The sequence below is a fragment of the Staurois parvus genome, unplaced genomic scaffold (genome assembly GCF_062004578.1).
Source record: "Staurois parvus isolate SC_StPar_1 unplaced genomic scaffold, SC_StPar_1.0 ptg000255l, whole genome shotgun sequence".
NCBI classification, from domain to species: Eukaryota; Metazoa; Chordata; class Amphibia; order Anura; family Ranidae; genus Staurois; species Staurois parvus.
Window position 1 is genome coordinate 1440356 of NW_028318051.1, and position 25380 is coordinate 1465735.

General features: G+C 41.1%; 1 protein-coding gene across 2 annotated transcripts in view; it reads right to left on the minus strand.

The window, feature by feature from the left end:
- The window catches only part of SLA2 (Src like adaptor 2), a 41456-nt gene that overhangs the window by 7993 nt on the left and 8083 nt on the right, over positions 1 to 25380 (minus strand). The window contains exons 2-5 of one of the 2 annotated variants that reach the window (XM_089681011.1): positions 13493 to 13612; positions 11753 to 11852; positions 8442 to 8528; positions 6139 to 6242 (exon numbers count right to left, since the gene is read on the minus strand). In XM_089681011.1, the coding sequence (XP_089537137.1) occupies positions 6139 to 6242; positions 8442 to 8528; positions 11753 to 11852; positions 13493 to 13568 (367 nt within the window). In that variant the 5' untranslated portion in view covers positions 13569 to 13612. Of the gene's footprint in view, positions 1 to 6138; positions 6243 to 8441; positions 8564 to 11752; positions 11853 to 13492; positions 13613 to 25380 lie in introns of those variants that run through there. The other variant, XM_089681012.1, reaches the window with a different exon arrangement.

Consider the following 25380-nt stretch of genomic DNA (forward strand, 5'->3'; position numbering starts at 1 on the left):
TTAATTTCAACTAAATGCAACTAAACCCCTTTGTGTGTAACATGAAGTGTCAGACGGTCTGTCCGGTTTTGTTGCAGACCGGCTGTAAGTGAGCTGGGAATCTGTTTGTTTTTTATTAAATATGAACAAAGCATATCCTTGTGTGTATTATGTCTCAGTCCAGAGCACTGAGTGTCATTTCTGTCCGTTGCCTCGTTCCCCTGTAATCTGCATGAGTCACTTCTGACAAGTTTTTCTGTCACCAAGAGATACAAAGTTGTAGTACATAGTTATAGTAGTAGTATTAAGTAGTAGCAGTAGTAAGAAGCAGTAGTAGTAGTACGTAGTAGTAAGTCGTAGTAGTAGTAGTAAGTAGTAGTAGTAAGTAGTAGTAATAATAGTAATAGTAAGAAGTAGTAGTAGTAATAGTCGTAGTAAGTAATAGTAGTAGTAAGTATTAGTACTAATAGTAATAATAATAAGTAGTAGTAGTAATAGTCATAGTAAGTAGTAGTAGTAAGTAGTAGTAGTAATAGTAATAGTAAGTAGTAGTAGTAATAGTCGTAGTAAGTAGTAGTAGTAATAGTAAGAAGTAGTAGTAATAGTAAGAAGTAGAAGTAGTAGTAATAGTAAGAAGTAGTAGTAAGAAGAAGTAGTAGTAGTAGTAAAAGTCGTAGTAAGTAGTAGTAGTAATAGTAAGAAGTAGTAGTAGTAGTAATAGTAAGAAGTAGAAGTAGTAGTAAGAAGAAGTAGTAGTAGTAGTAATAGTTGTAGTAAGTAGTAGTAGTAGTAAATAGTAGTAGTAATAGTAAGTAGTAGTAGTAATAGTCGTAGTAAGTAGTAGTAGTAGTAATAGTAAGAAGTAGTAGTAATAGTAAGTAATAGTAATAATAGTCGTAGTAAGAAGTAGTAGTAATAGTAAGTAATAGTCGTAGTAAGTAGTAGTAGTAATAGTAAGAAGTAGAAGTAGTAGTAAGTAGTAGCAGTAAGAAGTAGTAGTAGTAACAGTTGTAGTAAGTAGTAGTAGTAGTAAGTAGTAGTAGTTGTAGTAGTAGTAGTAAGTAGTAGTTGTAAGAAGTAGTAGTAGTAGTAGTAATAGTTGTAGTAAGTAGTAGTAGTATTAAGTAGTAGTAAGTAGTAGTAAATAGTAGTAGTAGTAAGCAGTAGTATTATTAGTAGTAAGTAGTAGTAATAGTCATAATAAGTAGTAGTAGTATTAGTAGTAAGTAGTAGTAAATAGTAGTAGTAGTAAGCAGCAGTAGTATTAGTAGTAAGTAGTAGTAGTAGTAAGTAGTAGTAAGTAGTAGTAAATAGTAGTAGTAGTAAGCAGTAGTAGTATTAGTAGTAAGTAGTAGTAGTAAGTAGTAGTAAGTAGTAGTAAATAGTAGTAGTAGTAAGCAGTAGTAGTATTAGTAGTAAGTAGTAGTAGTAAGTAGTAGTAAATAGTAGTAGTAAATAGTAGTAGTAGTAAGCAGTAGTAGTATTAGTAGTAGTAAGTAGTAGTAGTATTAGTAGTAAGTAGTAGTAGTAGTAAATAGTAGTAGTAAATAGTAGTAGTAGTAAGTAGTAGTAGTAAGTAGTAGTAGTATTAGTAGTAAGTAGTATTAGTAGTAAGTAGTAGTAGTAGTAAGTAGTAGTAAATAGTAGTAGTAAATAGTAGTAGTAGTAAGTAGTAGTAAATAGTAGTAGTAGTAAGCAGTAGTAGTATTAGTAGTAAGTAGTAGTAGTAAGTAGTAGTAGTAGTAGTAGTAAGTAGTATTAGTAATAGTCATAGTAAGAAGTAGTAGCAGTAATAAGTAGTAGTAAGAAGTAGTAGTAGTAGTTTTAATTGTAGTAGTAAGTAGTAGTTGTAAGAAGTAGTAGTAAATAGTAGTAGTAGTGATCTAATGTATAGTAACATTGTAATGTCGGTGAATGCGTGATGTGGAGCAGTATGTATGATCTCCAGTAACATACAACACGGCACATTAGAACCCTCGGCATGCAGAGACTACACTGCACACACCTGTACATGTACTCCGGGATATTTGGTTTCCTGTGACTAATGTCTTCAATGTACGGTTCCCACAACTTGCACCACATATTGTCTGACAGGTGTGAGGACTTCCTGAGGACAGACGACAAGTGAGAGAAGTTCTGTATAAAGCGTCACGTTGGCCGGTTGCCGTATCTGAGTCACATCTCACACATAACGGTAACAATGAACGCCGTTTTTTCAATGTACAACACACCACGAGATGCACCGACACTCAGCATACTGTACAGCCAGCTGCAGCCCGTGTATTGTTGGCTTCCTTCACACATGCTAGTTCCCTGGCTGACTTTTGGGTCCAATAATTCTGAGACACTGACCCAAATATGAGCTAAATCCCAGATCTCAATGCTGCAGATCATCATGGCAGCCAGGTAACGAGTATTTTCAGAAGAGGAAGCACTAAAGAAATGGTTCAAACACAACCTGCATAGCTGTGAACCGAGACTTAAAGTGTTACTAATCCCACACCAGTACAATCAGTCTGTAGATGCAGTAAAGCATGCTTGTTATACTCACTGTGGAACCTAAGGGGTTAATCCTCTGCATTGTGCAGAATGGCTGTTTAATCCTGTCTTTCTGATCCTCCCCTTCTTCTACTGCCCCAATTCATCTGCTGATAGTACAGAGCCTTGGGGGCAAGCTGCACATGCTCAGTTTGGTGTGTATTGCTAGAGAGTTTTTTTTCTTGGGAGAGTGCATGTAATCAGCACAGGGCCAATCAGCACTGTCCAGAGAGAGGCCAGGGGTTCTGCATTCTGCTAGAGCAAAATAAAAACTCCTACAAGATTTAACCAATGCTTTGCTGGACACTGGTAGAAGTCACGAGACTGCTATATACTGCTGATGAGAAAAGGGATTTAGCAGTTTATATTTACTACAATAATTGCATTTCCATGTTCTGTGTACTGTGGGAGACCAGATATAGTGACTGCAGGGTCCTGAGGGAGACCGGATATAGTGAATGCAGGGTCCGGGGAGACCAGATATTGTGAATGCAGGGTCCGGGGAGACCAGATATAGTGAATGCAGGGTCCGGGGAGACCAGATATAGTGACTGCAGGGTCCGGGGAGACCAGATATAGTGACTGCAGGGTCCGGGGAGACCAGATATTGTGAATGCAGGGTCCAGGGGAGACCAGATATAGTGAATGCAGGGTCCGGGGAGACCGGATATAGTGAATGCAGGGTCCGGGGAGAACCGGGTATAGTGAATGCAGGGTCCGGGGAGACCAGATATAGTGGATGCAGGGTCCGGGGAGATCAGATATAGTGAATGCAGGGTCCGGGGAGATCAGATATAGTGAATGCAGGGTCCGGGGAGATCAGATATAGTGAATGCAGGGTCCGGGGAGATCAGATACAGTGAATGCAGGGTCCAGGGAGACCAGATATAGTGAATGCAGGGTCCAGGGAGACCAGATATAGTGAATGCAGGGTCCGGGGAAACCCAGATATAGTGGATGCAGGGTCCGGGGAGATCAGATATAGTGGATGCAGGGTCCGGGAAGATCAAATATAGTGAATGCAGGGTCCGGGGGAGACCAGATATAGAGAATGCAGGGTCCGGGGGAGACCAGATATAGTGAATGCAGGGTCCGGGGAAACCCGGATATAGTGAATGCAGGGTCCGGGGAAACCCGGATATAGCGAATGCAGGGTCCGGGGAGACCCGATATAGTGAATGCAGGGTCCGGGGAGACCCGATATAGTGAATGCAGGGTCCGGGGAGACCCGATATAGTGAATGCAGGGTCCGGGGAGACCCGATATAGTGCATGCAGGGTCCGGGAAGATCGGATATAGTGAATGCAGGGTCCGGGGGAGACCGGATATAGGGAATGCAGGGTCCGGGGGAGACCGGATATAGGGAATGCAGGGTCCGGGGAGAACGGATATAGGGAATGCAGGGTCCGGGGAGACTGGATATAGTGAATGCAGGGTCCGGGGAGACCAGATATCGTGAATGCAGGGTCCAGGGAGACCGGATATAGTGAATGCAGGGTCCGGGGAGACCGGATATAATGAATGCAGGGTCCGGGGAGAGCGGATATAGTGAAAGCAATAAATATTGCTTAAAAAACGATGGGGCACAATTCTTCCCAATGACACCAACGATGAGGCGCAATTCTTCCCAATGACACCAACGATGAGGCGCAATTCCTCCCAATGACACCAATGATGAGGCGCAATTCCTCTCACTGACACCAACGATGAGGCGCAATTCCTCCCACTGACACCAACGATGAGGCGCAATTCCTCTCACTGACACCAACGATGAGGCGCAATTCCTCTCACTGACACCAACGATGAGGCGCAATTCCTCTCACTGACACCAACGATGAGGCGCAATTCCTCCCAATGACACCAACGATGAGGCGCAATTCCTCCCAATGACACCAATGATGGGGCACAATTCCTCTCACTGATACCAATGATGAGGCACAATTCCTCCAAGTGACATCGCAGGGTCCGGGGAGACCAGATATAGTGGATGCAGGGTCCGGGAAGATCAAATATAGTGAATGCAGGGTCCGGGGGAGACCAGATATAGAGAATGCAGGGTCCGGGGGAGACCAGATATAGTGAATGCAGGGTCCGGGGAGACCGGATATAGTGAATGCAGGGTCTGGGGAGACCAGATATAGTGAATGCAGGGTCCGGGGAGACCGGATATAGTGAATGCAGGGTCCGGGGAAACCCAGATATAGTGAATGCGGGGTCCGGGGAGACCAGGTATAGGGAATGCAGGGTCCGGGGAAACCCGGATATAGTGAATGCAGGGTCCGGGGAAACCCGGATATAGTGAATGCAGGGTCCGGGGAAACCCGGATATAGTGAATGCAGGGTCCGGGGAGACCCGATATAGTGAATGCAGGGTCCGGGGAGACCCGATATAGTGAATGCAGGGTCCGGGGAGACCCGATATAGTACATGCAGGGTCCGGGGAGATCAGATATAGTGAATGCAGGGTCCGGGGGAGACCAGATATAGGGAATGCAGGGTCCGGGGGAGACCAGATATAGGGAATGCAGGGTCCGGGGAGAACGGATATAGTGAATGCAGGGTCCGGGGAGACCGGATATAGTGAATGCAGGGTCCGGGGAGACTGGATATAATGAATGCAGGATCCGGGGAGACCAGATATAGTGAATGCAGGGTCCGGGGAGAGCAGATATAGTGAATGCAGGGTCCAGGGAGACCGGATATAGTGAATGCAGGGTCCGGGGAGACCGGATATAATGAATGCAGGGTCCGGGGAGAGCGGATATAGTGAAAGCAATAAATATTGCTTAAAAAACGATGGGCTACAATTCTTCCCAATGACACCAACGATGAGGCGCAATTCTTCCCAATGACACCAACGATGAGGCGCAATTCCTCCCAATGACACCAATGATGAGGCGCAATTCCTCTCACTGACACAAACGATGAGGCGCAATTCCTCCCACTGACACCAACGATGAGGCGCAATTCCTCTCACTGACACCAACGATGAGGCGCAATTCCTCTCACTGACACCAACGATGAGGCGCAATTCCTCTCACTGACACCAACGATGAGGCGCAATTCCTCCCAATGACACCAACGATGAGGCGCAATTCCTCCCAATGACACCAACGATGGGGCACAATTCCTCTCACTGATACCAATGATGAGGCACAATTCCTCCAAGTGACATCAAAGATGGTGTCAATGGTTTTTCCCCTCTAACATCAGGGCCTTTTTTTATTCCCATTAACAAAAGGGGCTACAGTCCGGCCCCCTGAAAGTCTGAAGAACAGTAAGTGTCCCTTTGTTTGGAAAGTTTAGAGACCCCTGCAATAAAACACTGATATATTTTTGAAGGCAACAAAATAAACTGACCCGTAAAAATATTTGCTTTATGATATTTGAAGTTTCCTCTGTCATAACGCAGCATTAATAAACGTGCTCAAGGTGAGGGACTTCCGCACCCATTGCTGTACCCAATTTCACAAACAACAACAGCAATAAACGATAAACAGCAATTCATTCTTACCTTGTGAAAATTATATTAGCTATGATTTTTATTTTATATATATATAATTCTTGACAAGCTGACATTTTCTTAGGAGGAAGAACAAAATTGTAAATAAACAAGATTACCTCTTCTAGTTTCGCTCTCACGGATCAAGAAGGAACCAGTTCGGTTGCTGCTCATCAAGAGCAACTCTTCTGCTTTTTCCCGATTTATACCTTTGAAAAGCCACCTTAAATAATAAGGAACTTGTGGTTAGGAATTATTCTGCTGCCAGCATATCACATGGTACTCTGATGAATGCCTGCTCAAAAGGACTAAATACTTTTTTGCCCCACTGTATATGCATACACAAGAGCAGCCATATTTGTTATTGCTTCTCAGGCGCTACACAGTGGTTGTGCTTTATTGTTCCATTTCACATTGCAAGTCTGTGAGTTGGCTGACTCATTGCAAACAATTTATTTCCTATATGCATAGTATATCTAAAATTGTAAAGCTCTCTTTAGTGGCTAATACAAAAATTCAAATATGGAATAGCAAGCTTGCAAAATTTGGAAAAATACATAAAAGTCAGCAGGACAATAATAACTAAACTTTGAGTTTGCTGAAAAAACACTGTGCTAATACACAAGTCAATTTACGCAGCACTTTACATATATATTGTACATTCACATCAGTCCCTAACCCTCAAGGGGTGTACAATCTAAGGTCCCTAACTCACATTCATACATACACATACTAGGGACAATTTAGATAGGAGCCAATTAACCTACCAGCATGTCTTTGGAGTGTGGGAGGAAACTGGAGTACCCGGAGGAAACCCACGCAGGCACAGAGAGAACATGCAAACTCCAGGCAGGAGGTGCTGTGGTTGGGATTTGAACCCACGACCCTAGTACTGCCAGGTGGAAGTGCTAACCATTTAGCCACCGTGCTGCCACATATGACCCAGGTAAATAGAGTGGAAGTGGCCAGGAGGAGTGAGGTTGGGGGGATTGGCACAGAACATCCCATATGGAAGAAAAATATATTTGAAATATATTTTAAAAATATTCTTCCCACATATATTGACATATATTTGAAATGCAACAATTTTGGCTGTATTCAATATATATATACACTGCATGCTGACATGTGCTTTTTATATATTACAAAATATATGAAAAATATTTTAAAAATATATTTTTTTAAATATATTCTTCCGATTTTTTTTAACATAAAAAAAAATAATTTTAACATATATTTTTACATATATTTGTAAATGCATTCCAAAAATGTGCAGAATAGTGCTCCATTGTTTGTGTCAGTGGGAGGAATAGTGCCCCATCATTGGTATCAGTGGGAGGAACAGTGCCCCATCATTGGTGTCAGTGGGAGGAATAGTGCACCATCATTGGTGTCAGTGGGAGGAATAGTGCCCCATCATTGGTGTCAGTGGGAGGAATGGTGCCCAATCATTGATGTCAGTGGGAGGAATAGTGACCAATCATTGGTGTCAGTGGGAGGAATGGTGCCCAATCATTGATGTCAGTGGCAGGAATAGTGCCCCATCATTGGTGTCAGTGGCAGGAATAGTGCCCCCATGTTGATGTCAGTGGGAGGAATAGTGCCCCATCATTGGTGTCAGTGGGAGGAATGGTGCCCCATCATTGGTGTCAGTGGGAGGAATGGTGCCCAATCATTGATGTCAGTGGGAGGAATAGTTCCCCCTATATTGGTGTCAGTGTGAGGAATAGTGCCCCATCATTGGTATCAGTGGGAGGAATAGTGCCCCATCATTGGTGTCAGTGGGAGGAATAGTGCTCCATCATTGGTATCAGTGGGAGGAATAGTGCCCCATCATTGGTGTCAGTGGGAGGAATAGTGACCAATCATTGGTGTCAGTGGGAGGAATGGTGCCCCATCATTGGTGTCAGTGGCAGGAATAGTGCCCCATCATTGGTGTCAGTGGCAGGAATAGTGCCCCCATGTTGATGTCAGTGGGAGGAATAGTGCCCCGTTAATGATACTACTGGGAGTAATAGTGCCCCCGTTATTAGTGTCAGTGGCAGGAATTATTCCACACTGTTGGTGTCAGTGGGAAGAATAGTGCCCCATCACTGATACTAGTTGGAGGAACAGTGCCTCATATCATTGGGAGGAAAAGTGCTCCAAGGGCCAGATAAAGGATAGCAAAGGGCCGTATCCGGCCCCCCGGCCACAGTTTGGAGACCACTGATTTAGATAATTGAGATCTGGGGGTAACGCTACACTATATTTGTTTTAGTTTAGATGGTGAACATGGACAAGGCTCGTGGTGGTGCTGGATTCTGAAAAGTATGAACTGCTTATAAACAGTGCTTTCAATGCTTGTTGAATGCATCCTGTTTTTTAAATTAAATAATAATTTTTCCTCAACACGTAAGCATTTTTTTAGCTGCAGACTTACCTGTTATATACTTTAGCAATATAATCCCTAGGCATGTAGCATTCCTTTCCACTTGTAACAGATATCACTTTCCACCAGTCTTCATCTCTGAAAAACATGGCCATTTCAATTTTTTTCATTTACTAAAAATTAAAATAATAAATATATCAGCAGTCTGTTCTTATTTCCTACAATTAGATATTACAAATATTTTCGACAAATTTGGTTCTGGAATTCAGGTAAAATTATCAGCTTTCATGGTAATAGTTCTTGCCTATCTCTTTGTCATACTGACAAAAAAATGTCTGTTTTCTGGACTATTAGGGATTCAAAATATTGTCTTAGATTTGTGACCAAGATAGTATTTTCGATCTCTAATGGTCCAAAAAACAGGATTTTCTTGTATGGGATTTGTTGGTACTGGGGACTCCAGACTGAAGTTTTTGGGGAAGGTTGGGTGGCCGTTTTTTATATAATAAATATATATATATATATATATTTATATTTATCTTTTCTAGAAAATATTACCCAGGCATTTGAAATAAAAATTGCAATGAGAACTAGATGAATAATGGATGCGCCTTCAACTTTTAAAAGAAATCTGCATCATAACTTAAGCTGGCCATACACTTGCAGTTTGATAGAGCAATCAAACCTTTCTTGAACTCACAAAGTGATTGAAGACATAAAATGGTGGTTTCAATCCATCACAAGGAAAAAAGGATCAAATTTGGTTGAATGAAGATGAAAAAACTGATGTCTTTCAACAAAATTGCAGTAGTTTCTTTCCCACTTCGATTCTATTTCAGTTAAAAATTTTCAATAGTCTGTATTGAAGCTGCCAGTTTATCGCCCAGTATTGACTTCACAACTGACCGAATTCTGGTGGTCGCTCAGACTTATGGAATTATTTACTTTCTGAGGACGATTTGCTTATATATTTGAGCACCTATAGCCAGCGTTAGTGTATTCTACAATATCTCTTTAGGTTTCACTGCTTAAAAAACACCAATATGAGCAATGTGGTCACCAAGAATAACATTAACAATAATAAAGGAGATGTGTCACAGATGGTGGTAAAGAGGAGGTCAAGGAACCTAAAAGGACAGGGGTGGTCTTCAGTCCACAGTGTATTGGGCATGGCTGTTTAGTCTTTGGCCCAAGAACCCTGGAGCTGAGAGATTGTAGAGTAGACTACAGCTTTTCATGGTCTAGACCAGGGGTAGGCAACCTGCGGCTCTTCAGCTGTTGCAGGACTACAAGTTCCATCATGTCTCTGCAAGTCATAGCTGTTACTGTTGATTTTCCAATATCTCATGGGAAATGTAGTTCCAGAACAGCTAGAGAGCCGCAGGTTGACTACCCCTGGTCTAGGCCAGTGTTTCTCAACCTTTTTTCATTTGAGGCACCCTTTAAAATTATGGACAGTCCCAAGGTACCCTTTAAAACTATGGACAGTCTTGAGGCACCCTATTCCAAAATGGGGTGCCTCAAGACTGTCCATAATTTTAAAAGGGCACCCCATTCTAACATGCGAAAAAGTATTCTAAAAAGTTTTATATAACGCAGCAACATCCAGACATGTAGGACACCCAACATTAGAGGTGATTTATTCTTCCAAAGCAAATACACTTTTGCACACTGGTACTGACTAGTATTCCAATGTTTCTCCTCTCCCTCAGTTTGTATCCATCATTGAGCTAATGTGACCCCAGCACTGATGGAGAGAGGCAGGGGAGGGTCAAACTAGGATGCTGTGTAGGCAGCTGACATCCTCCCTATCAACTATGTCATTGGTTGTCAGGATGCCAGCGGCTAGAAGGTCATAATGGTGTACAATGAAAACCTGTGGCTTTGTGTAACTAAAATGCAGGCTTGTTCCACCTGCTGGCTTGTATACAAGTTTTGGGCAAATTTTAGACATTTTGCCAAGGCACCCTTGAAGAAATCTCAAGCTACCCCAGGGTGCCTGGGCACCCTGGTTGAGAAAGGCTGGTCTAGACCACAGGTATCCATAGCCCTATGGGGGCAGGAACCAAATGATTGAGTTATAGGACTGAATGAAGAGTTCTAAAAAATGTTATTAAACTAAATGATTATATAATATGGATTGAGGTGATGAGGGTGACAACTAATCAGCTCAGTATGGACATCTTATTTCTTCACGATATAGCCAACTGATATATTGGTAGGGTTGGAGAACATTGTTAGCGTCTGTACTTCAGTTTCTTGTTTGATTGCACAAAAACCACAGTGAAAATCTTGTGATTTTTATATGAATAATGAGATAAAACTTTTTCATCATTGTCATTCTGGTAACTATTAGGACTGGTGATGATGATGACTTTGACAGTTTGCTTAACGGGGGTATATAGGGATATACTGAGCAATCCAATTGGGGATTGTATTTGTAAAAAATGTAAGAACTCCTGAACGTAATGACCCTCAATCTTTTATATAACCAGGCTAGAAATTTTTGTTTTAATTTCAGATGCATTCGTTTATTGATGAATTTCGTTTCATCACTTTCATTATGTTTAACTGATTCACTTGTGGAATTCATTTTGCATCTTCAACATTTGTTTATTATATTCGTTGGTGTGGGTGGATTTGAAAAATTTAGCAGTTTTTTTTTTGGAAGATTGCTATATATTAGTTTTTGGTTTCAATAGTTTGGGTGGATTTGTTATTCTTATATCGAACTAAACTGAAGGATTCCATATTTTCAGAAGAGAAATGGCATGAGTTGGTTTGACAATATTGACTGGTGTCATGTGCATTCGAAATGAACTAATGGAACAAAATCTGGATACATTCATTATCCGAATCCAAATTATCAAACAAATTTGAAAACTGAATCCATTTCCCCATTGGCCCGAGCTACTAGCGCATTATGTGATGTCATCCGAATGAAATTAATTTAACAAATTAATTTGTTAATTTTGTTATAACTTTTTTTTGGATTCGTAGACGTTCGTTACTTATGTCCATTTGGAGATTTGTATACATCCACATCTCCGAAAATCAAATTGTCATCTGAAAGTCAATTCGTAATGAAACAAAATGCACATCTATATATAACCTGTAAAGATCAGCTCATCTGCTAAATCAAGGACCTAGTATGCGTATTGCCAATTTAAAAGCTGACTTTCTATACAATATAATTTTGCAAAATCATTCCCTAGCTGCAGAAGAAATACCAACTGACGTACTTTTGCTAAAAATAAATATAGATTGTTTATTTAAGCTGTGTCTAGGTGATACGACTTGTTTTCTGATTGCAACCTATCCAGGCTGGTCAGGAAAAAACAAGAACATTTGAGGTCACTCACTCTGAGAGAACGTTTAGCTGCTCCCCAAGTCGAACACTTAAATCGCTTTGACCACCAGCTGGAAAGTTGTACAAAGCCACAAATATGCACTTGTCCGTTACTGAAAAACAAGTAAACATCATTTGCACAGCAGTTGATAAAGTAATGACGTACAGAATGTACAGGAACTTGATTTGCCATCAAAGTATGCAGTGTCTCTCTATACTAAGGCGTTGAAGCTTGACTTTTTGACCAGCCAAAACTTTTTCGAGCCTTAAAAGGAGTATTGAAAGGTTTGAATCTTTGTTTTTTTTTTAACAATGGGCACTATTAGTTCTCAGTGTAGAGCTTTCTACTTATTCTTTTCTGCCGTAGGCATCCTCCACACTCTACAAATGGTCATCCAAAGCCACTTCCCTTAATTACCCCACTGGCCACAGTCTTCCAGTGTCACCAATGTACGTGAGGGCAGTGAGAGCCTTCTCACATCTCAGAGTATTGGAGAGCAGATAAGAACGCCAGTTGCCAGGGTTCCGAGGAATAAAGTAAGTATAGTAACTAGTATGTAGGCAGGTGCAATCTGTTTTCTCCACCGTAGGTGGTACTCAATATATATATTGAAATATATTGAATACGGCCAAAATTGTAGTATTTCAAATATATGTCAATACATTTGGGAAGAATATTTTTAAAATATATTTCAAATATATTTTTCTTCCATGTGGGATTTCCTGGACCTAACACTTTAATGTGTGGAGTGGCAGGGACCTCATCATACTGTGTAAGCTCTGACACTGCCTGACACCGGAGCTTATCCAGATGATCTACTGTAGTAGGGAAGGAATTCAGATGGGGTAATACACTTTGCTAGGAAAGCAGGGGGGTATCAGCAGACACTGTCATCTTCCCTTGAATTAGCAAAGTGGCAGTGATTTTTTTTTTAAGATGAACCCTACAGTCATATTTACATTGGTGTGCTCACTGAAACTGCATTCTACTTTTCATTTAACAATGCATAGTTGCATCATATATTCCATCACTTTGAAAGATATTCCTCATGTAGGCGACAATGTTTTGTTACACAGATCTTGATAAAAAAAGCTACTGGCAAGTATTACCTTCTTCTACCCAGTTTGCATATTGAGCCAACGTCTTTCATTATGACTGACTGAAAATATGAGTCAATCATCAAAAAGATGAGCAATGAAAAAGCCAAGGATATTGTACTTTTTCCTCGGCTCTGTGAATGGGAGATGGAAAATACTAGGCCTATTTTATCAAAGGGACTTTAGTTTTGGGTGGACTCCACCATCATCTCAACATTGATGCCTTGCTCCATCCCAATGATGATATTACGAGAGGTCCTTCATTCCTTTTCCGCAGCTGGACAACAGCGTGTATACAAAACTGAAATATCAGGATCAGGAGGACCATTTTGGGAAAACATTGAAGCTGCCATTGCTGACCTCTCCTTCTGATAATCCTAGTTGAATGTTATGCTGACCTTCTGGCTTTAAAATGTTATGGGAATGACCCAGATCATGTATGAAGGTAAGGAATTCCATCATTTGTGATCTGCTGACTCATACTGGAACATCCACTAAGAACATATTGAAGCCAGAGGGTCTATATGACTGCAGGGCAATTAGCATTTTCAGAAAGAGTTCAGCAATGACATATTCTGCTCAGCACATGTCTTCTTTACAATAAAACTACAAAATGAACATTTATCTAGAACTATGACTTCATTAGTGATCTTACCGGCAAGGTTTGCTTGAGAGTTGGCTAGAGTCGTCTGAATTGCTGAATATCCTCTTTTGCTGGGTAAGCTCCCCATTGATCAAGTTGACTCAGTTGTAGAATATCTTAAGTAATATAAATCTGTCAGGAATCAGAGGTACAGTATTATATAAGTAAAGCCATCCCTGTTTGTGAAGTATATAAAGACAATTTTTTTGGTTACACGTAAAGAAACACCTGGAAAATCTACCAGCAGAATCAATTGGTAATAAAATGATTTTATGTTGGGAACTCAGAAAAGCAAAAACAACTGTGTTCTTGTTAGTTGAGGGGTATGGGTATGAGCAGGGGCGGACTGACAACTCATGGGGCCTCCGGGCAATAGGGGATCATGGGGCCCCTGTGTCCTCGCCCACACTCAAACCACACCCAAAAAAGGTACCAAGGGGCATCTCATGGGGCCCCCTACTGACCCCAGGCCCTCGGGCAGTGACCGAGTTCCCAAATGGTCAGGCCGCCCCTGGGTATGCGGCACAGGATCTTTGATTGTTTCTAGTCCATTATCAAGGAAAATAGCTTGATTCATGGCGCATAATGCTCTGGCAGTTCACATACATCGGTAGCCTCAGGGAGCTGCACAGGAAGAATCCAAAATGTCTAGGACAGCAATTTTCAACAAGGGTTCCTCCAGAGGTTGTTAGGGGCTCCTTGAGCTAGAATGATTTGACTGATAGACATTTTAAGGTGCCTGCATAGTTCCAAGGCCAAGCAGTCAGCGTCATGACCCCAATGATCTTTTTAGCGATTTGTAAGTTTCATTCTGACCACCACTGTAAGGGAGACAGTCTTCCCACTAACTAATAAAATAAGGGGCATTTTTCCCACTGATACATAATTGGTATTAGCAATCCTGAAAATTATTTCAAGGGTTCCTCTTGGGTAAAATGGTTGAAAAAGGCTGGTGTAGGAGCACAAGGTGAGCACCACACCAATTTTCATAGAGTCCAAAGATATAAGTTTATAGGTCTTTAATCGAGATGACATAAGGTGTAACAGCCAATGGATTTTAGAGTTTGCAAATGTCCCCCTTCATCAGTGAAAATGCCTTTTAAATCTGGAAAAGTTACAGCAATCTAATGGATCCACCCAGGGGCGGACTGACAACTCATGAGGCCCCCGGGCAATAGCTGATCATGGGGCCCCTGTGTCCTTGCCCAAACTCAAAAAAGCCTATGAAAAAGGTACCAGGGGCATCTCATGGGGCCACCTACTGACCCCGGGCCCTCGGGCAGTGCCCGAGTTTCCAAATGGTCAGTCCGCCCTTGAATCCACCATACTGCTCTAACATTTCCACATAAAAAAGGATATTTCCCTAATGAAGAGGGATGTGCAATCCCAAAAACATGTTGGATGGCACATCTTGTGGCTTAAGTGAGCTTCAAAACAAGCCCTCAATGACCTCTGCAGCTGCAGGCACTGTGGAGTAAATCATTGAAAGAACCCTTATCTCTATATATGTTTCAGGTCAAAGACTCAAAAAGCTCTGAGGCAACCAGGCAACTAACTATTTCAGAAGGAATGGTCAGCTAAGGCATCTTTCATGTTACTCTTATGACCTTAGTTAACACTCCATTACAATGGCTGCCATTGTGGAACCTTTATGTTGCCTGGTTGAAAATCATTCTCCCGTTTAAATACTTTTCCCATGGACCTGGAAAAAAAAAAGATCTGGACTATCAAGTGGACTCTGATTTGAATTTCTGCATGTTGGTTCTGGGTCAGTGACTCAGCAAACTCACACTCAGCCAGGAAACTAGCATTTTTAGAAAGACATCAGCAATTGTGGCCGAATTGATCATCCCGGTAGAGGTTTCCTTTAATGCAGAAAATGAATTTGTTGTCAAATATAGGATTTCCTACCACACGTATGCAAAACTGAAATTTAACATGAAACCCGAAAAGCACATCAGTAATAAAAGAGGCGTCCAATCTTCTTTATTTTCAGTGGAAAATGAATCATACATTTTCCCAGGTGTGTGCTGCATGTGTTCCACATTACAAACATGCTTCAGACTTTAGATTTGAGTGGGCGATGGGGGGAGAACCGTCACTTGATAATGAAGATCAGTTTATGATAAGTGAATGGAATAAAGTTCAAAGAGCCATCAGATAGTACAATTTATAAGAAAATAATATTAAGCCGGTCATTAAAATGTAAAAGAAAAATAGACAAAAAAAAAAAACAATAATCTACAAGTCTGCCCATCAATACATCAAATGCTCAAAGTTGTGTGGACACCTAACCAATACACTTACGCCTGTTAAACATTCCATTCCAAAACTATAGGTATTAAACTATAGAGTATATTGTATTTTATTCATTTATTTCAAGTACTTATATAGCGCCGTCAATTTACGCAGAGCTTTACATATATATTGTACACTAACATCAGTCCCTAACCCTCTAGGGGTGAACAATCTAAGGACCCTAACTCACATTCATACATAAACATACTAGGGACAATTTAGACAGGAGACAATTCACCTACCTGCATGTCTTTGGAGTGTGGGAGGAAACTGGAGTACCCGGAGGAAACCCACGCAGTCACAGGGAGAACATGCAAACTCCAGGCAGGTGGTGCCAGGGTTGGGATTCGAACCAGTGACCCTAGTACTGACGGGCAGAAGTGCTAACTATTTAGCCACTGTGCTGCCCATATATAGCCAAAACGTTTTATTTTTAATTTGGATAGAGTAGGGAAGGGTTAAAACCCCCATCAGTTGATTTTTTTCTACCTGTATCCCATTGGGGAGATTTTCTACATAGTTACATAGTTAGTCTGGCTGAAAAAAGACAAAAGTCCATCCAGTTCCTACCCTTCTTTCTCAGACACAACAGAAAGCGGTAAGAAATATCTCCAAAGTGAGGGAAAATCCCTTTTTTGGACAGTTGTCACTGGAACTAGACATTTGTTTTGTTACAAATCAAAATTTTCATTATTTGGATATATCCAAATTTCTGAGTCACAATAGTAATGAATTTAGGTGAATCCAAAATAAATTGTAATGAAAAGAACGATGGGAATTCTAAAATGAATCTGAATTTGAAAATGAATTTGAATTTAAAATGGAAAACAAATTACAAGAAATACAGTAAGGTATAAAAGTGAAAAAGATGATGATTCCTACTTAGGCTACTTTATAGAACAGAATAGCAAAGAATAGAATAGAATACCTAACAAACAAATCCGAAACAAAACTAGTTTTTTGGTCATGCACATCACTAACTGGAACACCTTAGATCTTGTTCTGGTGTACGATTTTAGATTTCCCACCATGTTCAGTCTTGGTGATAATGGCCACCAGGATAGATAAAGAGAGTTTGGCTACAAATACACTTTAATGAATATTGAGTTGCCCCCTTCTACTTTGAGGCTAGTCTTCTGCGAAGGCCTTCCACAAGATTTTGAAATTTGTCTGTGGAGCGTGAGTTCTTTTATAGGTCTGCTTTAGCACAAGCCAATATGGATAAAGGTATCACCATCACACCTAGTTGACCTTGTTGAACATCCAATTCCAAAACCAAAAGGTATTATTATAGAGTTTCCCTGCTTTGCGGCTGTGATGGCCTCCTCTCTACTGGGAAGGTCTTTAGTAAGATTTAGGATTGTGTCTGGGGAAATTTGTGGCCATTCATCCAAAAGAACATTTATGAGGGTACCAAAGTTGATGAGAAGACCTGGCTCACAATCATTGTTCCAATTTATCACAAAGATGTTTAGTAGGGTTGAGGTCAAGGTCCTAACTAGGCCACTTGAGTTCATCCACACCAAACTCATCAAACCAAGTCAAAACTGGCTTTGTGCACGGGGCATAGAAATCGCTGTTCTATAACGAAGCCTTGTTCGATGTGCTATAGAGCACTGGATGAAGTGACAGTAACTCACACTAAAAGGTGGGCCTGTTAAACGTGAAAGAATTTGGTGGGTTTCATCATTTGCTGTTCAAGTTCTTAGAATTGAGTTATATATAGAGTATTCCTCCCACCAGCTGCCGGAGTTTAACCATAGGAAAAACAAGTGGCTTAGTTGCAGAGAAAGTGTTACAGCCCCATCTCAAGAATTGTACTTTATAAAATGTCTTCAATGACTTAGAATAAACATGTAAACCCATCATAGCCTCACAAAGCCAATTCATGAAGGTGGCACAATAGGTAGATTTCCCATCTCACCGGCAATCTCCCATCTAATATTACCAAGGGAGGCAGCTGCCATCTTTTAAAGGCAAATTTGTCTATATTACGTTTTTTGCAGTAATGTTTACAGAACAAAACGAAAGAGACACGAGTAATAAGTAAAAGTAGTCAAACAAAAATTCGAGCATAAAAATGATGCAGAAAAGCAATTGTGAAGAGCTGTACTCAATGAATAAAATAAAGGATCAACATCAGCTGTTATGGAGATGGCAGTAACATAATTCTCCAGAAGGTACCCCTGGGTGAGATACGGAAAAAATCAAGAGGCACCTCCATACGATGCAATGTACCAAACAGGACTAAGAGTGGAGTGTAGAAAGAAAGAAGAGAAACAAGAAGCTAGTGCTAGAGATGGAAAAAGACTGAAAAAGAGAGGGATCAGGAGGTGGGGAAGACACAGAAAGGGATCGCAGTGTTATACCACCTTGGAACCCTGGTGGCATGACCTAGCGGTACATGGCCATGAAGGCCCTGACAGACCCCTGCCCTGGATGGGTGTATACGGACTCCATTGTCCATTTACACCCAGCTGCCTCCGATCTGGTTTGCCCAAATGGAAGAGGATGCAGTCCTCCATTTTTTTCTTTAGCAGGCCTAATCAGACCTGGTGGTAGGCGGGTGGAAACGGACACAAGTCTGTTTACACCCGCTGGTCCAAAGGAATCCATGGACCAGGTCAGGTCAGCCTGAAAAACTGATAGGTAGACCTGATCAGATCACCCTTGTGAAAGTGGCCTAAAAAGTGCTGCTAGAGCAGGGCATGTCAACTCCAGGCTGCCGCAAACAGTAAAAAAAACAAAGGGGATAAAAGAAAAAAAAAAACATTATTGAGTATATCGCCTGACTGCATTACCAGAATACATATCTAAGCTGCATTTGGACTTTAACCCCTTGGCGTTGGCACCTCCCGGCCCTTTAAGGGTTTCAGAAGCTGGGAGGCGGGGCGGGGTTTTATTCGCCGTCACGGCGGTTACATGATCTGGAAAGGTCCCGATCAAAAGAGGAGATTGGGACCTTTCTGTGAGTACCGGACATGTGTGCTGGGAGCGCGCAGGGAGCGTGCTCTCAGCACATACCGGTATGTTTTTCTTATTTACACGCAAATGTGCGGCCACTCTACGTCTAGGCCCAGACACCGGGAGGCCACACATCTGCGTGCGGCCGACGTGAAGAGGTTAACCAGATAAAATGAATATTGACAAGGCCAAAAACAGCCTGTACCACAACAGAAAACAAGCAGCATAGTGGTTAAGCAGCCAATAGAGTTCTGTGATTAAATCCCACAAGCGACACTATCTGCATGGAGTTTGTAGCTTATTCCCATCTATTTCACATTTGCTGTTTGTTCTAACTTGCTGTCTATGATGAAATAGCAGACGTGGTAATGCACCTAGTCAGAATAGCACCAGTTGCACAGCTCCTGATGTACACCTTGTAGCTATGTAAAACATTAAAAATAATTATTTATTGTACGTATATAGCGCTGTCAATTTACACAGCACTTTACATATATATTGTACATTCACATCAGTCCCTAACCCTCAAGGGGTGTACAATCTAAGGACCCTAACTTACACATATTAGGGCCAATTTTAGACAAGATCCAATTAACCTACCAGCATGTCTTTGGAGTGCTGGAGGAAACCGGAGATCCGGAGGAAACCCACACAAGCACAGGAAGAACATGCTGGAGGCGCCATGGTCGGGAATCAAACCCATGACCCATTTACTGCAAGGCAGACGTGCTAACCACTAAGCCACTGTGCCACCCAGTATCTACACTGTTCAAAATCCAATAATACACTGCTCTGCACATGCTCAGTTGTTCTCTGTTCGTTGGCACTGTGCTGCCATCTGTTGGCGTGTTACAAAACTAGTCTCAAAACTTTTTGATATCACCTTGTAGCGATGTAAAACATTAAAAATTATTGTCTACACTGTTTAAAATCCAATAATACACTGCTCTGCACATGCTCAGTTGCTCTCTGTTCATGGGCACTGTTCCGAATATCTAGAGGCCAATTTGCAGGCAGCCTAAAGATTTACTTCTGCTCGGGGGCTCTGGGCTTCAGCAAAATGGAAGAAACAGGAACAAAGCTGGAGGAAATTTACAGCACACACTAATTTAGGTAGCAGAATTATTCTGCAATGCATGTTCCTTGCTAAATAATATGATTTTTTATTATAGGTAAAGTTCCACTTTCAGTCGGTCGCACAGGATATTGATAAATCCATGGACAGCAATAGGAAAGTGTGAAAGAAAATATGAAACCAAACTCGAAGAAAAAAAAATCTATCATGCAATGCAGAGTCCTGATTGGCTGTAAATGACCACAAACAGTTTGGCATAAAAGCTTTAGCCAATGAGATTTTGCTTTTAAACAGCCTGCATGATTGATGGGAGATCCTTAAAAGTACATTTATCAGCAGACTTTGTCAATACAGCCTGAAACACTTGTAGGGTGGTCCGGAGACTCTAAGGGGGTTTCCTTACCTTCACTGCAGGATTGATGAGGATGATGAGTAAAACAGATTTGCAGTTGGGGTTTATCTGAAGAAAAGAGACTGCTGAGAAAGTAATATTGATACCGAGAACAGTACCGGGACTCCAGCTCTGAATGCATGGAGGAGCACAACCATAAACAACCCGTGTATATAGAAAGCTCCCCCATTATGATTACTAAGGCTAGGTTCCCACCTATGCAGGTTGCATTTGAGCTGTTTCTGCATTGCGTTTTGTGTTTTTTTTGCACCTGCATTTTTTACGCAATTTTGATGGTTTTTTTTTTCATTTTTTAAAATTTTCTTGTTGCTAGGTAGATTTAAAATGCAAAATGCAGCAAAAACGCAGCAAAAACACACTACTTGCTTTTCTGCAGCGTTCCCATTGAAGTCTATAGAACCAAAAACGCAACTTTTTGCATTCAAAAAGTCCCTGACCCTTGCCAAAAAATGCACCGGGTGAAAACGCGGAGATGTGAGTTGACACTCTGCTGATCGGAACAGAATCTGTCCCGTGTGAAAGGGGCCTAAAATGCAAGGTCACCAGCACACCAAGTAAATCCAAGTAAATGTGTATCAAACCTACATGTGAAGACTAGTGCAGGCCATAGACGGGGAGAAAACCGGCCAAAAATTCGTCCAAAAAAAAATCGGTCGATTTTCAGATCGTTAGTGGCTGAATTGGTCGACCAGTTTTCTTGATTTTGACACATTTTTTTAATAGTTCATGTTGGGGAAAAAAAACGGGCGAAAACGGCAATGAGGGGCAAATCGGACGATCTTTTTCCCGATTAAAAAAATGCGCATGAGCCGTGACCAAAGAAAAAGAAGAACATCTGTATCTATTTGTATCCATACAAATAGATACAATGTTACTTAGAAATGTAAAATCTATTAGCGGTGTCCCTGCAGAGAGCTCCGCTATGATATTTGACATTTAAAAGTATAAGGGTTGCAACATTGTATCTATTTGTATCCGAATAGAAACATCTGTATCCGAAATGGATACAAATAGATACAATGTTGCAACTTTTTCTTCTTATTATTCATATTCTATTTCTTCTTCTTTTAAATGTCAAATATAGCGGAGCTCTCTGCAGGGACACTGCTATTATATTAATTGCCGGCCGTAGACGGGACGAAAATCAGCCGACTTTCTTTTACCAATGGTGGTAACGTCGGCTGATTGAACGACCGATTTTTATTGTTCTAAAAAATAAAACGGCCGGTTTTCTCCCCGTCTATGGCCTGCATTACACTCAACGGCCACTTTAGTAGGCACACCTGTTCAATTGCTTGGCAACACAAACTGCTAATCAGCCAATCACATGGCAGCAACTCAATACATTTAGGCATCTAGGACGTGCTGAAGTTCAAACCGAGCATCAAAATGGGGAAGAAAGGGATTTAAGTGGTTGTTGGTGCCAGACGGGTTGGTCTGAGTATTTCAAAAACTGCTGATCTACTGGGATTTTTGCACACAACCATCTCTAGGGTTTACAGAGAATGGTCCGAAAAAAAGAAAATATCCAGTGAGCGGCCTTTGTGTGGACGAAAGTGCCTTGTTGATGTCACAGGTCAGAGGAGAATCGGCAGGCTGGTTCAAGATGATAGAAAGTCAACAGTAACTCATGTCAGTATGGATCAAAAGGTCTGAGGAATGCTTCTAACACCTTGTGGAATCTATGCCATGAAGAATTTAGGCAGTTCTGAAGGCAAAAGGGGGTCCAACCCGGTACTAGCAAAGTGTACCTAATAAAGTGGCCGGAGAGTGTATATACATAAAACAAAGTAGAAATGCCAGTATTCTTTGTCTTATGTGACCTGGTCTTCACAATACATTTGTGTTTGATGCACATTTACTGCAGACTTGGAATTTTCCTGTTGGGTTCCTATTTGGAGCAATCCATACCCCCTGTGGACATGGGAACCAAATGATGGAGGTATGGGACTGCTCCTTTGAATAAAACGTAAAAACAGGACCAGGGGCGGACTGACCATTTGGAAACTCGGGCACTGCTCGAGGGCCTGGGGTCAGTAGGGGGCCCCATGAGATGCCCCTGGTAACTTTTTCATAGGCTTTTTTGAGTTTGGGCAAGGACACAGAGGTCCCATGATCCCCTATTGCCCGGGGGCCCCATGAGTTGTCAGTCCGCCCCTGAACAGGACTGCCAACATTACTGAACTTTAAATCAAAGTGGTGAAATCTACTTAATGCGAGTAACATTGTCAGGAACTGGACCTCCATTCCATACTTTGCATAAAAACAGCAGATAAAATCTCACTGGCTACAGCTATCCTTCTGTACATGTGATTTGCCATTTTTAAATAAATAAATGATATAATCTTTAAATCCGCTCTTTTGTCCTTATTTATTCATATGGAAAGTAAAACCAAGCTATAGACAATCCTCTGAAGTCATACTGGTCCCTGTAAAGAACAAACAGGGGGGCGCAAATACCAAGTGCATTACCAAAACCTTTATTGAAAACCAAAAGTTAAACACATACTCAAAAGTGTAATATAGTACAAGCAATGTATACCACTATATTCAGATCCAGTGGTGGGGCGGTGTCACCTGGCCCTAAAGATCCTTCAAAACTACAAGTCAAGATCCCATTGTCTGAGGAGTGCTGCATGCATGAAGCATTTCATTTCAAGATTCCTTCAAGAACAGCAGCCAATGTGCAGATGGGACCTAAGGATGTCCATGCTTTTTGAGTGCTGGTGAAGAATGTCTACTAGTTTTTTTTCAGCTCATATTGGTTCCTAATAGGACTGTTGATGGTGATGACAGTCTGGGGAAGGGGTATTGGGTATATTGGGCAATAAACTGGAGTCTGTATTCGTAAAAAGGATAGGGGCCCCTGCTCTAGGATCACTTCACTTTGCTATATCTGTACTAAGTGTTGCTGTTGGTCCAGCTCATGACCAGCTTGGTTGAGTCGTCCAGCTCGTGAACAAAATGAGGTTTACCTGGTACACATTGCTATTCTTCCTTAGTGATCCTATTATATATTACACACTGTTTTTGTAACATCTAAGTAAAAAAAATGTAAGTACAATTTAACCTACATATTAGGATAGTCTCTTGGAGATGGGCGGGAAGGGGGGGCTTTTGATAAATATAGGATGTCTAAGTGACCATGGCATGGCCATGACTGATGTCCATAGTTACATAGTTAGTCTGAATGAAAAAAAGACAAAAGTCCATCCAGTTCAACCATTAAAAAAAAAACATAATCATGAAAATTTTTTTTAAAAATACAATACAAAAAAGTAATTCGAGGAACACTAAATTAAATAAACTTCCCTCAATATAGCTTACAAAAACTGTATCCTCCTAATAAAGGAAGAGTAAACTTTTTTTTTTTCAAGCAAAAGTTTGTCAACGAGAAAAACTGGAGTTTTCTAATGTGTTACATTTTCAGCCAGAAATTGTAACATCGCTTTGAAAATCATTTTGCAGAAATCACTTTGCTTGTCTATACTTTGCCTCTGCCGCCTTTTCAGTGGTTTACTTTACTTAGTTACATTGTTACATAGTTAGTCTGGCTGAAAAAAGACAAAAGTTCATCCAGTTCAACCATAGAAAAAAAAAAAAGCACTGTTACTGTGGAACACTGATGACCTAGCAGTGCATTTAGAGAACAGACGGGAGGTAAAAATAAGGGGAAAATATAACAAACTCTCAAGCTACTTCTTAAATGTGGTTCTTAATAATATAATATAATAATACAATATTTTTTGTTTTCACATGTGGTTCGAGCTCAGGGGCGGACTGACAACTCATGGGGCCCCCGGGCAATAGGGGATCATGGGGCCCCTGTCTCCTTGTCCAAACTCAAAAAAGCCTATGAAAAAGGTACCAGGGTCATCTCATGGGGCCCCCTACTGACCCCCGGCCCTCAGGCAGTGCCCGAATTTCCAAATGGTCAGTCAGCCCCTGTTCGAGGTAAAGGCAGAAGTAGTATAATGATCAAAACATATTTTAATATACTTTTTTTTTTTGTATGTTTATAGTTAATTATCTGTCTGAAGTACCCCGGGGGGGGGGGGGGGTCATTTATTCTGGTCTCTAGATCAACACTCCCTACTCTTTCCTGGTGTTGATCAACCTATAGTATTGGATCATTTCTTTACCAGAGAACCATGCCATTACATACTGGTGAGTGGTTGTCAGCAGGGGGGAGGGGCTCTGTAGCCCTCCTAATTGTATAGTCCTTATTTTATAGGTTACATCGTTAGTCTGGCTGAAAAAAGACAAAAGTCCATCCAGTTCAACCATTAAAAAAAAAAAAAAAAAGTTATTATCCTACACCCACAGTTGATCCAGAGGAAGGGAAAAAAAACCAGCAAAGCATGATCCAATTTGCTCCTGCAGGGGAAAAAAAATTCATTCCTGATCCCCCGAGAGGCAATTGGATATTTCCTGGATCAATTTTCCCTATAAATGTTATATCCAGTTATATTCTGTGTATCCAATGAGTTTTATTTTGTGTGTCAGATCTCACTGTGATTGTAAGAAGTAATGGTGGACATGGTGGGATGGGGTTCTCCGCAGCTGCTCTCATCAAAGGGATCCTGGGTCTGTTGGACCCTTCAAAATATGATGATTGTTGCAGAGGGTGAGGAGCACTGTAAAAGAAGGTCTCAGATCTTCTGATCTTTATAAATTTTATATAAACTGGAGTAAGGGCACATTGATGTATGGACTGTGTCTGTATTATATTTTATCATTTGTCGCCAGGTATCAGTTTATTGACAAATTAAGTTGTTTAAAACACCCATTGATGCTTGGGTTTGTTTATTCCACAATTCTGATTTAATGGTGAAACAATATAAGAATATGATGATATTTTATTTATTAAATGCAGCTAAAGGTTTGATCCCTAGATTCTGGCAGAATCAGGAAACCCCGAAAATAAAAGATTGGATAAATAGAGTAGAGTTTATACATAAGATGGAGGAATTATATCATGAAAGAGAGGATAACACTAAAAAATTCACGAAAATTTGGGATAGATGAAAGATATCCATGAGATATATAGAACTGATTGGAAAGTAAAGGAGAGGAAGAGCCGAGGACAGTAATAAGTATCTAGTTAATTGACAGAAGAATAAGATGGCAGGACCAAACAGTGGAACAGAG